The 15,772-nt window shown below is 43.4% G+C and overlaps 1 protein-coding gene across 1 annotated transcript in view; it reads right to left on the bottom strand.

The window, feature by feature from the left end:
• MTUS2 (microtubule associated scaffold protein 2) overlaps nucleotides 1-15,772 on the bottom strand; it is a 624,304-nt gene that overhangs the window by 133,297 nt on the left and 475,235 nt on the right. Inside the window, exon 8 of the mRNA XM_025364093.1 lies at nucleotides 14,542-14,753. Coding sequence (XP_025219878.1) covers nucleotides 14,542-14,753 — 212 coding nt within the window. The remainder of the gene's footprint in view (nucleotides 1-14,541; nucleotides 14,754-15,772) is intronic.

Here is a 15,772-nt window from a genome sequence, read left to right as displayed (position 1 = left end):
TTATTTTATTCTTTTTTATAGCCGAGTGGTATTTCAAGGTGTATAGATATAGTAGGTTGGTGCAAAAGTAATTGCTGTTTTTGCCGTTAAAAGTAAGTAATTGTGGTTTTTGCCATTAAACTGCAAAAGTAATGGCTTTCTTCTCTCTGGAACTCCTATCACAAAAATATTAGACCCTTTTTAAATTGTCGGTTAGGTTCCTGAGGCTCTGTTCTTTAAAAATTATTTTCTTTCTGTTATTCAGATTGGACAGTTTCTACTGCTTTATCTTTAAGTTCACTGACTTTTTTCTCTGTCATTTCCATCCAGTGAGTTTCTTATTTTGGTGGTTGTATTTTTTAGCTCTAAAATTTCCATTTGTTTCTTCTGTGTATCTTCTCTTCCTTTGATACATGTTTCTTTGAAAAATTTCAAGGGTAACTGCTTGTACTTCCTGAAGCACTTTGCAATAGCTGATTTTGACATTTTTTGTCAAATAAATGCAACATCTGTGTCATCCTGGTTTGTTTGTTGATTAGCTTTTCCCATATAAGCTGAGGTTTTCCTGATTCTTTGTATGCTAAATAGTTTTAAATTGCATTCCAAGCATTTTGAATATTACATTATAAGACTCCTCTGGGCCTTGCTTAAATCTAATGAATAATCAGCAGCAGGCAATCCGTGAGGTAGAGTTCAGGTTATCAGTTCCATCCAGCCTTCTGTAAGTTGTGCTTCCAAAGTTAGCTCCATTTTCAAAGCTTTTGAAGTGCTAATAGGATCCATACCTCATGTGCCTCCCACAATGGCCAGTCTAGCACTCTGGTGATGGTTTGCCCTGTAGTTCAATTCTCAAAGTCTGTATATGCTTTTAGGATGAGAGTCACATACAGCTCAGGGATGAGCCCAGGGGTTCAAAAACAATGTAAGGGGTCACTTGCCCACGTTCCTCCTTTGCCTCAATATCTGCTATCCTTTCCAGTTCCTTGGGTGCCCCCCTTGTTAGTCTTCGAGCCAAAAAGCTGGGCCTTTAGTTACCCTGCTCTGTGCACTTTTCACAACTGTGCTCCTGTTTGTGGACAGATGGTAAGTGTACACAGAGGTAATAAAAACAGGGACCACAGCTCCTGCAAGCAGACGAGAAAGTTCCCTTCCCTTATGGCTTCCCTCTGGCAGGTTCGTGCTACCGCCACTGCAAGGCTGCACATAGATTAGGGTATGGGGAAAAGAAGAAAAATGACACAGAGTTCCTTTTCCCACTTCTTGAGTGAGACCTAAAAAGTTTCTCCTGGAGCTCTTTCCGTCCAGGTCCCGGTCTCCACTTCTAGGTTTTAAGCTGAACTGACTTCAGGTCAGAGAATATTGGACAGAAAAACTTGTACGTTCACCACTCATTTTATAATACTTTCAATTCAACTCTTCTTTCTAATCTGCCTGCTCCATATCCTTGTAAGTCCTCAAATAGCTGCTTGATGCACTCGGTCCAGTTGTTTGTAGCTGCATTTAGTGGGAGAAGCAGGGTAAAGTGTGCCTCCTCCATCTTACCCGGAACTGGAACTCAACTGAGATCTTTTGGATCCCTTGCTTGGTTTGTGTGTTGGGTCTTCATAAAAGTTACGGTCATTCTGAGGAGCTGCTATTGCTGATAATATACATATGGATCTGAAGAAGTAAACAAGCCGGTCCATATAAGGAAGAAAAATAATTCTGGTTATCTTAGGTATGAAAACGAGCATTGGCCTTCACTTTTGAGGGAAACATAGCAGCTTGTGGCTCTCACTTAATAGCCACCTGCTATAACACCTGAATCTCTGTCATGGCTTTATCTGGGCATGGTCGGTGGTCTTTTGTGGGTGGTGTTTGTTCCCAGGTGCAGGGTAGAGTGTTGAGCTCCTGGCCAACCTTATAGTGAATCTTAACATATAATAATTGTTACCAAGATCTGGTAATTTAGGGCAGCAAGAAACCAGCAAGGTACTAGTGCTCCCTCACTCATGGTGTCAAACTGTCCGATGGAGCTTGGCTTATCATTGCAGACACTGAATGCTGTTCTTCATTGTCAGAAGTGAGGCATCTCAGCATGAGGTCAAGATGCTATTTTGCATTGATGTTTTGGTCTGTTGGTGCTGCTAGATGTGATCAATCAATTTCCCATCTTTGTCAATGGAATATCAAAGCTAGAAGAGTGGAAGGTGCACACTAGATTTGGAGGCAGGAGATCCTTGTGAAGTCTTTCGCCTGCCAGCTTCACTGAGGTACAATTGATGAATAAAATTTCTATAAATTTAAGGTGTACAATGTGCTATTTTGATATGCATATAAATTGTGAAATGATTACCACGATCAAGCTAATTAACACATCCATCACCTCACAGTTACCTTTTGTGCTTGTGTGTGTGTGTGTGTGGGGGGGTGGGTGCTGAGGACACTTAAGATCTACTCTCTTAGCAAATATCATGTATACAACACAGAATTATTAACTATAATCACCATGCTGAACACTAGGCCTCCAGCACTTATCTGCACAAAGTCTTGATTCTATGGCTTATTGATCATGAGACCTCTGGCAAGGAAACACTTCTCTTCCTCTGTTTCTTTACCTGGAAAACAGGAATACTAAGAGTTCTCCTGCCTATCTTTTGGCAGTGCTGAGAAGATCAAATGAGGTGTTTTGAAACAATTAGGTGGGATATTTGACTGGAATTTTCTTAAAGGGAAGTCCTATGTCATATCAATTCTATTATTTGGAGAACTGCCAGGTTTTTGAGAAACATTTAATGAATAAAATAATAAACAAAATATTATTTGATCAAGGCAACCTGAGTTATCTATAACATGGGCATCAAAATACCTACATCAAAAGGTTAATGTGAAGGGGCTGGGCACAGTGGCTCATGCCTGTAATCCCAGCATTTTGGGAGGCTGAGGTGGGCAGATCACCTGAGGTCAGGAGTTTGAGACCAGCCTGGCCAACATGGCGAAACCCCATCTCTACTAAAAGTATAAAAATTAGTCAGGCATGGTGGTGGGTGCCTGTAATCCCAGCTACTCGGGAGGCTGAGGCAGGAGAATCACTTGAACCCAGGAGACAGAGGTTGCAGTGAGCTAAGATCACACCACTGCACTCCAGCCTGGGCAACAGAGTGAGACTCCACCTCAGAAAAAAAAAAAGAGTTAATGTGAAGATATTAAATGAAATAATATGCATTAAAAAATAAGTAACATATCGTGCTCAGAATACATCAGGTGTTTACAATTATTTTTTCTTCTAAATCCTGGAAGCGTTTCAGCTGATTTTTGAGGTTGAAGCAACAGGACTCTCAGAACTGCAATAATTGGACATCACCTGAGCACACAAGTCACTGGAACCCAATAGAATCAGCCTGAAATATCAATAGTTACCTTCATGTTTCTTACGTTTTCTTTAAGAACAGACTCCTTTATCATTATGTGTCCCCCTTTATCTGTGGGAATCTTGTTCTATAGTCTGCCTTGTCTGAAATTAGTGGGGCTATTCCAATTTTCCTTTGATTAGTGTTAGCATGGTGTATGTTTCTCCATTCCTGTACTTCTAATTTGAGCTATATATTCAAATTGGGTTTTTTTTTTTTTTGGTGGACAACATATAATTGGGTGTTATCTTAGTCCATTTTCTGATTCTATAACAGAATACCACAGACTGGGTAATCCATAAAGGAAAGAAGTTTATTTCATTCACAGTCTGGAGGCTGGGAAGTCCAAGAGCATGGCACTGACATCTGGTGTAGCTCATTCCATGGCAGAAGGGAGGATGGAAGGCATAAGTGAGTGCATGACACAGAGGGACAAGATAGGAGCCAAATATATCCTTTATCTAGAGTCCACTCCAGGATAATGCCATTAATCCCTTAATGAGGGTGTAGCCTAATCACCTCTTTCTTTTTTTCTAGAGACAGGGTCTCCAGCTATGTTGCCCAGGCTGGAGTGCAGAGGCTATTCACGGGTGCAATCACAAAGCACTATAGCCTTGAACTCCTGGGCTCAAGTGATCTTCCTGCCTCAGCCTCCTGAGTAGCTGTGACTACAGGTGCACACCACCACACCCAGCCTAATCACCTCTTAAAGGCACTACCTCCTAATACTGTTACAATGATGACTAAGATTCCAATACATGAACTTTTCGGGGACACATTCAAACCATATCACATTTTTTAAAAAAAACATTTTCTCTCTCTCTTTCAGAGTTAAGCTTTTGCCATGTTGCCCAGGCTGGTCTCAAACTCCTGGGCTCAAGCAGTCCACCCACCTCGGCCTTACAAAGTGCTGGGATTATAGGCATAAGCCACTATGCCTAGCCAGATCTGTCTTTTAACTGGGGCTGTTTAGACCATTCACATTGAAAGTGATTATGGATATCTCTGAATTACTATTGACCATCTTTGTAATTATTTTCTATTTATTATACTTGTTTCTTTTTTCCTTTCTTTTTCTTCCTCCTTCATGCTTTTAAAATAAATACAGAATTCTGACCCTGAGTTTCAACCTGAAACAAAAATTGGGGAAATATTATTGAAGAAGAATTTGAGAAATAATATCACCTCATATCTATTTTGTCAGCACAATACTTAGGATAAATCTTTGTTCTCAAGAGAATACTGTCATGTAATAGAGTTTCAGTATTTTGGATTTTAAATGTTTTTCTTTCTTTTCCTGGGAGGGCAGAAGTGATGAGATTTTACTCTCTCCAGGGACTGGATCACAGGTATAGATCACTTTCATTGTTAGGTTTGTGCCATATGTAATTGCTTTTATGAATTATCTCATAGGCAAACTGTTTGCAGTGTACCACATAAATCTCATTCTTGCTGTTTTAGTAATTTGATTGTCAGGAATAAAATGAAAAATGAAAGGAGCTGAGCTGTGTGTTTTTAATTTCAAAACTAGTTTCAATCAGGTTTGAGGAATAGGCAGGACTGTAGCTCACACTTTAGGAAGCAAAAGGGAGGAGAGCAGCATTTGCTTTTTGTAAAACTCTCTGGAATTTAAGGTAATACTTGGCATGAGTTCTTTTCTCTGGGCAGAGATTTTCATTTCTAGACAATGTCCTGTAGATGGTGCCATTGCCACTCCTCACAGGATAAAAGACTTGGCTTCTCTGTGGGCTGAAACGAGGCAGAACTAAACAAACTAAATAAACCATTTGATAATAGAGGAACCAGGAAAAGCTGGGTGTCCTTGCCTCTTTACAGATACTCTTCCCAAACTGCCCAACTCCAGGGTACTTCCTCATTCTGTAACCTTTTCTCCCGCCGCCTGGTACCTGGTTGTAAATCACTCTCACCTGTCAGAGATGCCCCTCCATTTGGCTTCTGCGAGATGGGATTCTCCCCTTTCCTGCAACCCCTCCCAGCAGCTCCTCTCTCTCCTTGCCAGGCCTACTGTTCCTCGCCTGGCCCCATGAAGGACGCACAGGCATTTCCCAAGATGCTGTCCCAGGTCAGCTTCCCTCCTCTGCATATGCCCTCCTGTGAATCGCATCCCTGTCATATCACTGTGTGTAAACCACCCCGAGCTTGCTTCTCTAGAGCCTCCCTTTTCTCTCCTGACATCTACACCTCTGCTTAATTCCCTCATGGAGATCTCAGCATTACCAAACAGAAAGAGTCCCGGAAATCAACACAGGGGGCTGTACCAGCTCTGGAGGGATGCAGGATGGTAGGAAGCATAAAGTGCGTTAATTTTTTTGAATTATTTTTTATGGATGCATATGTGTACCTATTTATGGGGTGTATTTGATATTTTGATAAATGTATTGAATGTTTAATGATCAAATCAGGGAATTTAGGATATTCATCACCTCAAACATTTATCATTTCTTTGTGTTGCAAACATTTCAAATCTTCTCTTCTGGCTATTTTGAGATGTAACAATATATTGTTGTTAACTGCAGTCACCCTACTATGCTATCAAACATTAGAACTTATTCTATCTAACTGTAAGCATTAACTCAATTAATGCAAGAGAAGCAGCAATTCTGAGCCACCTTGCAATTCCTGGAGAGGATAGGTGGGACACAGGATACTCCCAGGAGGTGGGACAGGTGATACATGGGTTAGAAGTAGAATCTGGGAGGAAAAAAAAAGAAAAACTACAGGTTCCTTGGCATTGCTTTATTTTTCCCTGGACTTGAGGACTTGAGGGCTCACTGATGCATAAAATGTACAGTTTCAGAGCAGATTTCTTCAAGGGAACCCATGACCCCTTTAAACATTTCGGAGCTGTATATGCACATAATTCCTAAGTTCTCAGCAGTCTGTGATTTCTGTGTGGGTGTTGTTGGGGCTGGGGTGAAGTGGGTTCATCCTTTATCGTCTGGGTATCTTGAACCCTCTTAGTTGTCAGGTTCACAGCCTGATCCTCAGGCTCTGTATCTGCCCTCTCCTTTCCACTGGGACTCCAGGTCCCCCCGACCCTTCTCACCTCTTGCCTAGATTTTTACTCCACTGGCAGAGCCTCCTACGTGCTTTCCCTACCTGGGGTTTTCTTGCTGCCATCCATCTCAAACCTGGCACAGAGTTAATCTTCCTAAAACATAGCGCTGCAGCTGTTGTCCAAAACTCAGGGCCTCCTGCCTGCCTCCGCGAGTGCCTCTTCTCTTTTATTTGCGATTCAAGGCCCTGAACTCTTCAGCCTCATTCCCCACCATCATCAGTCCTGCACCCAAAGCTTTAGGCAAATTAGACTCTTAATCTTCCACAGAGTGGTCCTGCCCTCTCCCCACGCTGCACCGCTCTCTGCTCAAGTTCTTCCTGCTGCCCCGGAAGGCCCGATTCCTCCACCTTTGCCTGCTGAGATCCTATGTGTTCCTTGGCCCACTTCACAAGCCACACTCCTCTCTCAAGGCGCCCCTGCCCCGGGCACCCTGGCGGCTTGACAGGCTTCACAGTCCACTCTGCCCTCCCATGATTTCAGTGAGCATCTCTTCCCTAGAATTGGAACTCAGGGGCTGCGATGTGGTTTTCAAGTCATCCATTTACCAAGTGGATGGACCGTAGACAGAATGACTAGGATGGACCATTCCCTATGTTTGGAATTGGAGATGATTCAGGGTGTGTGTCTATTGAGGAGCAGGTGGAGGGATGCAGACCCAGGGAGGGAGGCTCACGTCATAACCAGCTACAGGCGATGAGGTACCAGTTTTAGTCCCACATAACAGGTACTCCAAAAGCCACCAGGTCTCTCAACCCCTGCTAGAAACCAAATGCCAAAGGAACCAAAGAGAAGGCTCAGCCTCAACAGGCAACTACTAGAGGGCTATCTCTCTCCCCATCTCTCTTTGCACTTGGTGGTGTCTCCAGGGAATAATATGCTAGAAACAGATTCATGATTCAGATGCTCCACAGATGTTTGTTATTTAAATGATTTTTCCCAAAGAGACTAATCTAACTTATATTTTCAAAACTGTGATGGTCCCATACCAGGTATGCTTAGAGCAGGCCACAGGGATCGATAGGCATATCCTACCCCCTGAGGAAGGGCAGAGCACTTTCTGGTGCTTAAGTGTCATGCTCTGCCAACTGAGCAGCAGGCAATGATTTTCTGGTATTTAAATAGTGCTTGATATGGTTTGGCTGTGTGCCCACCCAAATCTCATCTTCAATTGTAGCTCCCACAATTCCCACGTGTTATGGGAGGGACCTGGTGGGAAGTAACTGAACCATGGGGGCTGGTCTTTCCCATGTCACTCTTGTGACAGTGAGTAAGTCTCACAAGATCTGATGGTTTTATAAAGGGGAGTTTCCCTGCACAAGTTCTCTTCTCTTGTCTGCCACCATGTGAGATGTGCCTTTCACATTCTGCATGATTGTGAGGCCTCCCCAGCCACACGGAACTGTGAGTTCACTAAACCTCCTTCTTTTGTAAATTGCCCAGTCTCAAGTATGTCTTTATCAGTAGTATGAAAACAGACTAATAGAACATCCCACAGAGTCAGAGGCACTGAATTAAATCACAGAGCCTGGGCCTGACAGCCCCTTCATTCTAGTCTTGTCCTTGAAACTGGACCCTTAGTAACTCCATTTTATAGAAACACTGAGGTCTAGGAAAGTTAATAAACTCATCTCTCACGGGAAAGAGGTTCTGGGGCTGAGACAACCATATTTCCTCTCATTAGGGAGTCATTATTTTTGAATATTGTTTTTCCTTTGACTTGTGTTTAGTTAGAGGGGAGTTTACAGCATTTATTTTCAAATAAGTTGCCAGTGACATTTAAGTGAAGACTTTGGTATCTGCCAGAGGCCATGGGTCTAGAAAGGTTGGGTGGGATGGCCAGGTGACACTCCATGCCCCATCTGCTCTGTGGCCTCTCTGGCCTGCAGGATGGCTATGCTGAATTCTGTATCCCAGAATATCTTAAAGGCACACACTTTTACTACAGACCAGGTTTAACCAACTGCCCACCAGGGTCTGGGGAAAGCCTCAGGCCTCTTCTGCAAAGGAGAGGCTGAAATTCACCTTTCTTCTCCCATGGCACCTATCTGCCTTCAAAAGAATGTCATTTCATTACCACCACCACCACCAACAAAACCCAAATAAAAAAGCACATTGATGACAAAGCATAAGTGAGATGAGCTGAATGGGACAATTAGTTTTCACCTTGGTCAGGTATCTATTCTCATCTTATTGCAGCTTATTGTGAAATTTATATTATCACCAATAGAGTTGGGTTTTATCAGGCTTCAGTACCAAGGATCTTCCATGAATGTTGAGAAGACTTTGCTATTTTGAATTTCATTTTCCACTGACCATGATGTTTTGCACGACTGACACCACAGGCCAAGGGTTCTTATTACTTCAAAGAGCTGCTTGGCATAGCTGGGGGATTCTATCCCTTGATATCAGGAATATTTTGATGTTTGGGGGTTGTGCTAAAAAATTCCTTTAGCTGAAGTCCTACAAGTGAAACCATACGGACACTCATGGTTCTTTTAGCAAAGCACTGTGGGGGCACTTATTTTTGTGACACATAATATTCTTTCAGAACAGCAACCATAGGAACCATTAATTTACCTTGAATTTACCACTTCACTAGCACTCTCTACTGTGTTATACGCTGAATAACTGTCAGAAATGCCACCCTAAGTGCTCACATTTTCTTTAAGCCTTTGGTTATTCATGATAAAATTAAGGGAAGAGAAGCTAATCGCAGAGCATCATTTATAAGTGGGAGAGGCACAAAACACTATGTTTAAATGACCATGTTTTGGATTTAGGAAGCAACAAAGAGCTTACTGTTTTCAATTCTGATCAGGTATAATTACTGCTCCGAGAGCTCCACTCAGTGGGAAAATCTCTGAAATGTGAAGTCCTTTGGCTGGTGGACATAACAGCTTCTCTACTGCTTTAGGAGCTCAAGAGCAACATTCATTCTGATGAATCCCTGAATTTAAAATCTGAATGCATTAAACAGATAAAGCTAGCGAGCCTTTATTTTCCAAAGGGGTTCTTCTGCTGTCTCTTCTCTCTTCCCCTTTCACATACACCCTGCCCTGACGCACGAACCAACCAGGTGTTATGAAGCACTCAAGGTGAGCTGGGGCCAGCTTCACTATGAGGAGTCTGCAATCCATACTAGAGCAATCACTGCACTTTAAAAACAGTTCCCCAGTGACTAGATCTCTATTCAGAAGCCATTAACTAATTTACCAAGGGCTTAAAGATATGCAGGGAGTGGGGGCACTCTGCAGACAGCAGGCGTTGGGTGTTCTCGTCCCAATACGCTTTCCTTCCTCTTTGCTCACCCCACATTCTGCTTCTCTCTCCATCCTGCTCTTCCAAGACTCCTTCCCATTATCAATGATGAGGCTTCCACTTGAGCACATAGCATTTTTTTTTTTTATGGCAACAGCTTAAACCATTACATCGTTTTCTGTGTGTTTAACTTTTAGTTTATTGTTTCACCTGTTTTGCAGTTGTGCATTTCCCCCCTTAATACATCAAAAGCACTCTGATGATTGTGAGGAGAGAGAGAAATAGCATCATAATATAGTGGAAAAACACGGGTGTTGGGTGTGGCCTGGCCTGGTATTTGTATCTTGCCTCCATCACTTTCTAATTATATTGTCTTCAGAGGACTACACAAACTCCCCGAGCCTCAGTTTCCCCAAGTATCACATGAGGATGATATCTACAACAGCTATGGTTGTTGTGAGGGTTAAAATAATGTCTGTTAAGTGCCCAGGACATAGTAGATGGTTAATAAATAAGAGCTCTATTGTTAAAGTTCTACCTCTTTCTTTTTTGAATCCTCCCTACCTACCCACCCCATAGGGTAGAGGCAGAGTTGCTAAAGATTGTCTATTAATATATGTGAACTGAAGGTGAAAGGCTGAAGTTGAAATACACAAAATATATAAAAATTAGACATACCCCTAACTAACAAGACACAGAGAAAGCAAATATGGCAGAATATTAAGAAATATTAAATATGAATTATGGGGTATTTGGGTTTTATGCTTTCCACTATTCTTATGAAATTGTTTTTGTGATAAAAGGTCAAATAATAAAAGCCATAAAATATATACACACTTTGAGAAGAAGGAGGTTGGTGCACTATTAATTTTTTGGTAACCTTAGAGAGTCCAAAAATGCTTGACATTCATTTTCAGGTCTTTTATGCCTAAACTATTTAATAACATGTAAAAAAATTCAAAACCGTAATCTATAATCACATGCATAAAGTTAACAAAAGAAGACAAGAATGGATATGAAAAATACTGAGTAAGTATAATAAATCTGATTAAAAGTAACATGAAAATCCATGTACCCTCAAAGGTAATGTATATAAAACTCCATGCTGCAGGGTGAGGACCATCCTGTGGATTGTTTCATGGATGAGCCACCAGGGGATGCGAAAGAGTAGCATTCCGGGGAACCACACAGCAAGAGCACCATCACACCATTCAACCTGACCCTGAGAAGCGCGAGTCCCTGGGAGTCACACTCATTACGACACCACTTGGGGGTCTGGGAGCACGGATTTAGCAGATCTGTTTGGCCTTTGGTGAGGAACATGCCTTGCTGCAGGGGCACAGCTGCCTGCAACCAGCGCAAGTGTGAGGCTGCTGTTGGCACCTAAGTGTGGCATCTTAGAATCCCCGGACGCTGGGCTCAGGCTGTGTTAGAGCTGACAGCTTTCACAGCTACTCTGCCAGGAGCTATAAAGCATGGGGTAGAGAAGGGAGATTCTTATCTGGGCTTCTAATTCTTTTTCTCTAGTGGTGAGGCTTACTTCCAACATATATTTAAATTAATGGCATCAGCACATTCAGGTAAAAATATATAGCAGTAACTGAAGAGCTATATTAGAAAATTATTTTCATTTCTATTTTAAAAAAATGTATTTTGAGATGGAGTCTCCCTCTGTCACCAAGGCTGGAGGGCAGTGGCGCAATCTTGGCTCACCTCAACCTCCGCCTCCTGGGTTCCAGTAATACTCCTGCCTCGGCCTCCCAAGTAGTTGGGATCAAAGGCACGTGCCACCACACTCGGCTAATTTTTAAAATTTTTTTTATTTTTGGTAGAGACGGGGTTTCACCATGTTGGCCAGGCTGCTGGAGCCTGGCCACTAAAAATTCTTTTTTAAAATTATTTTTAAAGTACATTCCAGACCAAGCTCTTCAGGGGCTTTGACTGTGTTTTCACCTTCTCCCACTTGAGAGTAAAATCGTTGAGGCAGATCTTGACAGATATCTTTGTACTCAGAAAAGAATGTTTGATTGAATATTTGTTTAAAAAGCGCCTTTGCCAGCTGGGCATGGTGGCTCATGCCTATAATCCCAGGGCTTTAGGAGGCTGAGGCAGGAGGATCCCTTGAGACTAAGAGTTTGAGACCAGCCTAGGAAACATAGTGAAACCCATCTCTATAAAGCATCTTTGCACATTAATTCACTACATTCTCACAATGACTTTGTGAAGAGCTATTATGAATTCTATTTTAAGTGGAGAAAACTGAGATTCAAAGTTAATGAGTCAGCCAGGGGGAAAGAGAGCAAGGACAGGGATGTTATTCCTACAGTGATGACGACGAAGTGCACTGAGGGGCAGGAACTTGCTCAAGGTCTCCCCACTGGATCGGGGCGGAGATGGAACTGACTCTGGGTTAGCACCGTGTTCTCTCTCCACCAGAGCATGCCCTGCAGATGAATATGCTACAGTGTACAAAAGATACACGTGCATTCCTTACAGGACGGAATTCTGGCAGGGCCTTCTAACCAGTAGAGCAAAGAGATCGTGCATTTTCAGGCTGTACAAGTCACGCTTCCTCAAAGCTGGTGTGCTCGACTCAGACCATATCTCATTCACAATAATAGTGCATGGGTTTCCCACAAGTGTGACATGGGGTACCTTGGGTTCTCCTGACCTGGTAACTTCAGAGGGCTCCATTGTTGAAGGTTCCAAGGCTGCTTTGCCTCTATTTTCCCAGATTCTCCACCCCATGTCACACCTCCTGGTCTAATTCGGTATTACTAGCAAATTCTCAAATCCATCGCCTTAAACTACATGGCATGCATGACGGCCTGCATAAAAGATGCTGATTATGTTCAATTAGGACTTTAACTTTAAAAAAAAAATTTTATCTTCCGTTTTTTCTTCTGGCATTTATCTGGCGAGAGAGAGAGAGCGTAGAGATCAGAAAGACAGAGAAAAAAATACATTGTGTGGGAGGTGAAATGCCACGGTCATTTTTGAAGCTCATTTGGAGTTACTGGTTGTGATTTACTGAAAAGAAAATGAAATTCATGTCCACCATCCGTCTTGCTGAAATGTCATGCCAAGTGCAGCTGTAGTAGCAGGGAGGTCCAGTGGAGATGCCTGCAAATCACCTGCCAGCCGCTGCTGGTCTCTGGTTTGAGAGCCACGTGCATGCCGCAAAGAAGTAAAACCCATGGTCTGCAGGCCAACAAGGAACTTCCCTGGGAGATGGAAATGCTCAACTACAGGGACCCCTAATTTTGGCACAGTTACTCTCCCCCCTGCCATGATCCCAAAAGTGGGGCCTAAAAGCTCCAACTTCTAGAACATGGAACATATTATCAATATGTTATATCAATATCTATTGCTTTGTCCATCCTGACTCTTTGGATGACGTCTGAAAGGTGGAGTCCCACAGCAGGCAGCACGGCGATAGAAACGATATCAACAGGATCACGGAACTTCAAGGAACGGCCCTGTTTTCCTCTTTAGGCACAACCTGACAGTCAGTGGGAAATACGATGAAGCACCTTCCCTAACTGCAAAAATGCTCATCTTGACCATGCCCAGTCAGGCCCCTGGGCTCCTTGACGATGTGTTTGTAACTTTCTTACAGGGGTGAGTCTTCAGCCACTTTACGCACACTTACCAGATCACGTCACGCATCATGACTAGACCAGAAAGGAAGGCATGAAATTCACATTGGCCATTTTCTGCTGGGGTTAAAATTCTGGTTGGGGAGGAGGCTGAAACTATTGGTAAAATGGAAATTTCAGGGTTGTCTATTCATCTTGTCATTTATTACCACAACAGACTGATAAATGGCTTTTTCTGTTGAAAGCTTTAAAGAAACAAAAATAACAACAAAAAACCAGCAGCTCAGGCTTCCATACTGGAGTAGAGCGGAAGGTGAAGGATGCCATAAAAGGCCAAAAAGGAAGCTGTGGGGGACATGGAGTCACTTCCCATTCTTCTGCTTTTCTTTTGAAATTGGCCGGATATTTCATTAATTCACTCTTATTTGGAGAGCATTTATACAGCACTTTTACATCCCCCCCCATGTATAGATACCAGGAGGTCCATACATGAATCTCAAAAATGTGCATTTATAATGTTTATGCTTTTTCTCCCCCAAGGACACCTTGGTGACTTCAAGGTGGAACACAAATGCAGTGGGACACTAGGCTTCCACCTCTGTCCCCCGAGGAAAGGCTGGGAAGTTTAACTGCTCCATGGTTAATAACAGATTCAGTGTACACACACAGATCCAGACATTTGCAGAGGAGAAACCAAACTCCCTACATTTTCAGAAAAATCGAGGGTACAGGGAGAATCCAAACCTCTCCCCATGCCGCTCTGGGAACTGGGGCCATGGCCCTGAGTCCCAGGCCATGCACGTTCCATTGCCCACCAACAGCCGAGGTGGACGGAACTGTGGCCCTGTCTCCCTTTGATGTGATGTGAGCAGAAATGCTGGAAAGTGACCTCTCGCCTTGAAAATGCAAACAACCATATGCTCCATTTGCTGCAAAGATCTCACCTGCAAAAATGTCCCTGTATATCCTTTCCTTTCATTTTTTACATAATTTCCTCTTTCGGAATGAAGATGATTAATGATTCTTCCCAGACATATTTCTTTCACACCTAAGGATAAATGTGGCTCCCCAAAGATGATGGGATGCCTCAGGAGATTCTGCCCGAACTCCCGAAAATCCAAACTCCACTCTGATCCAAACTCAAACCCAAAACAGCAACACACACAAAGAACTGTCACCATCACCACCTTCTCCCCTAACCAAAATGTCCCTGGACCTTCACGAAATGGGGCCTCACCTTTCTAAAGAAATGCTGCGTGGCCACGGCAAGGGCATCAAAGCTGCAGATGGCCCTCCTCAGCTCCCCTTGCACGATGCCCAGCTGTCTGGTCTGCCGCTCACACCGCTCCTTCAGCCGCTGCACCAGCTGCCGCTCAGCCTCACGGGCCTGCGGGTCCGGCTTGGGCGGAAACCCATTTCGAGCTGCCGCAGTCCTCTGCTTTGGGTATCCTGTGAGAAACAAAACCAAACTCCAGTCACCTGTGAAAAAACACGCAGCACACAGGTGACAACAGTTTCTTATTACACAAGGAGTTCTTCAAGTGGTAGAGAAGAAATTGCCCACGGTTTGTCATCTTTGAGGACTGAAAAGAAAAAACAGGGACTAAAATTATTGTTCCATTAATGTGGTTCTAAGTGCAAGGTTTCCTGCTTGGAAAAAGGACAATAGACAAAATTGCCAAATTCCTTCCAGCTTCCGACACTTCTAGGCTTGCTTGGATAGAGAAGCATTTTTTTTTTTTTTTCCTAAAGGAGATTGCTCTTTGAAAATGTCTAATGGGAAATCAATCAGTCAATCCAGATAGAAGTCAGACCTATAATCATCTAGCAACCTTTTAATTGGGCATCAGAGAACAACACCTCGATGCCCCTTTCTTCGCCTTAGAGGCTACTACCCTTTTCTTCAATGTCAAGTCCAAGTCACAGCCCTGGCCACCTCTGCTTTAGCAACTCCCGACTTTAAATTCCTACAGGACCAATGTCCTGTGAGGTTTCCTGCAACACATCCCTCCAATGTGACTTGACGCCACCTTCGTGGCTAAAGGTGCAGTCTGAGCCATCATCCCCTCTCGCTCTCTGATAGGAAGCCCTGCTTCCTCTCTTCCTTCACTACGCCACAGCCAGAATGACCTTTGCACACGTGAGGCAGGTCATGACCTGTGTGGACCCCTCTGTTCACTTTCTCTTGCAGTAAAAAGAAAGTCCATACACCTTACCATGGCCTGCAAAGCCTTCTGTGACTTGGCTCTGGCCAGGTGAGTGTGAGGGGCCATAGGGCCACAGAAGAAGGGGCAAGGAGCTCTGCCTGGGGTTGAGGACAGGGTTCTGGGGGTAAAGGAGTGGTGATTTTTAGGTTGAAGCTCATAAAAAGAAAAGGCAAGGTCCCCCAAAATAGCACAGAGGAAAGCACTCCACCATGGCCCAAGACCCTTGTGTGGGCAGGTGCCTTCCTCTGGTCCCTCTGTGGG

This window comes from Theropithecus gelada, chromosome 17, assembly GCF_003255815.1.
Source record: "Theropithecus gelada isolate Dixy chromosome 17, Tgel_1.0, whole genome shotgun sequence".
Classification (NCBI taxonomy): Eukaryota; Metazoa; Chordata; class Mammalia; order Primates; family Cercopithecidae; genus Theropithecus; species Theropithecus gelada.
Note: the sequence above shows the minus strand (reverse complement) of the source record. Positions and strands in the feature narration are given on the sequence as shown.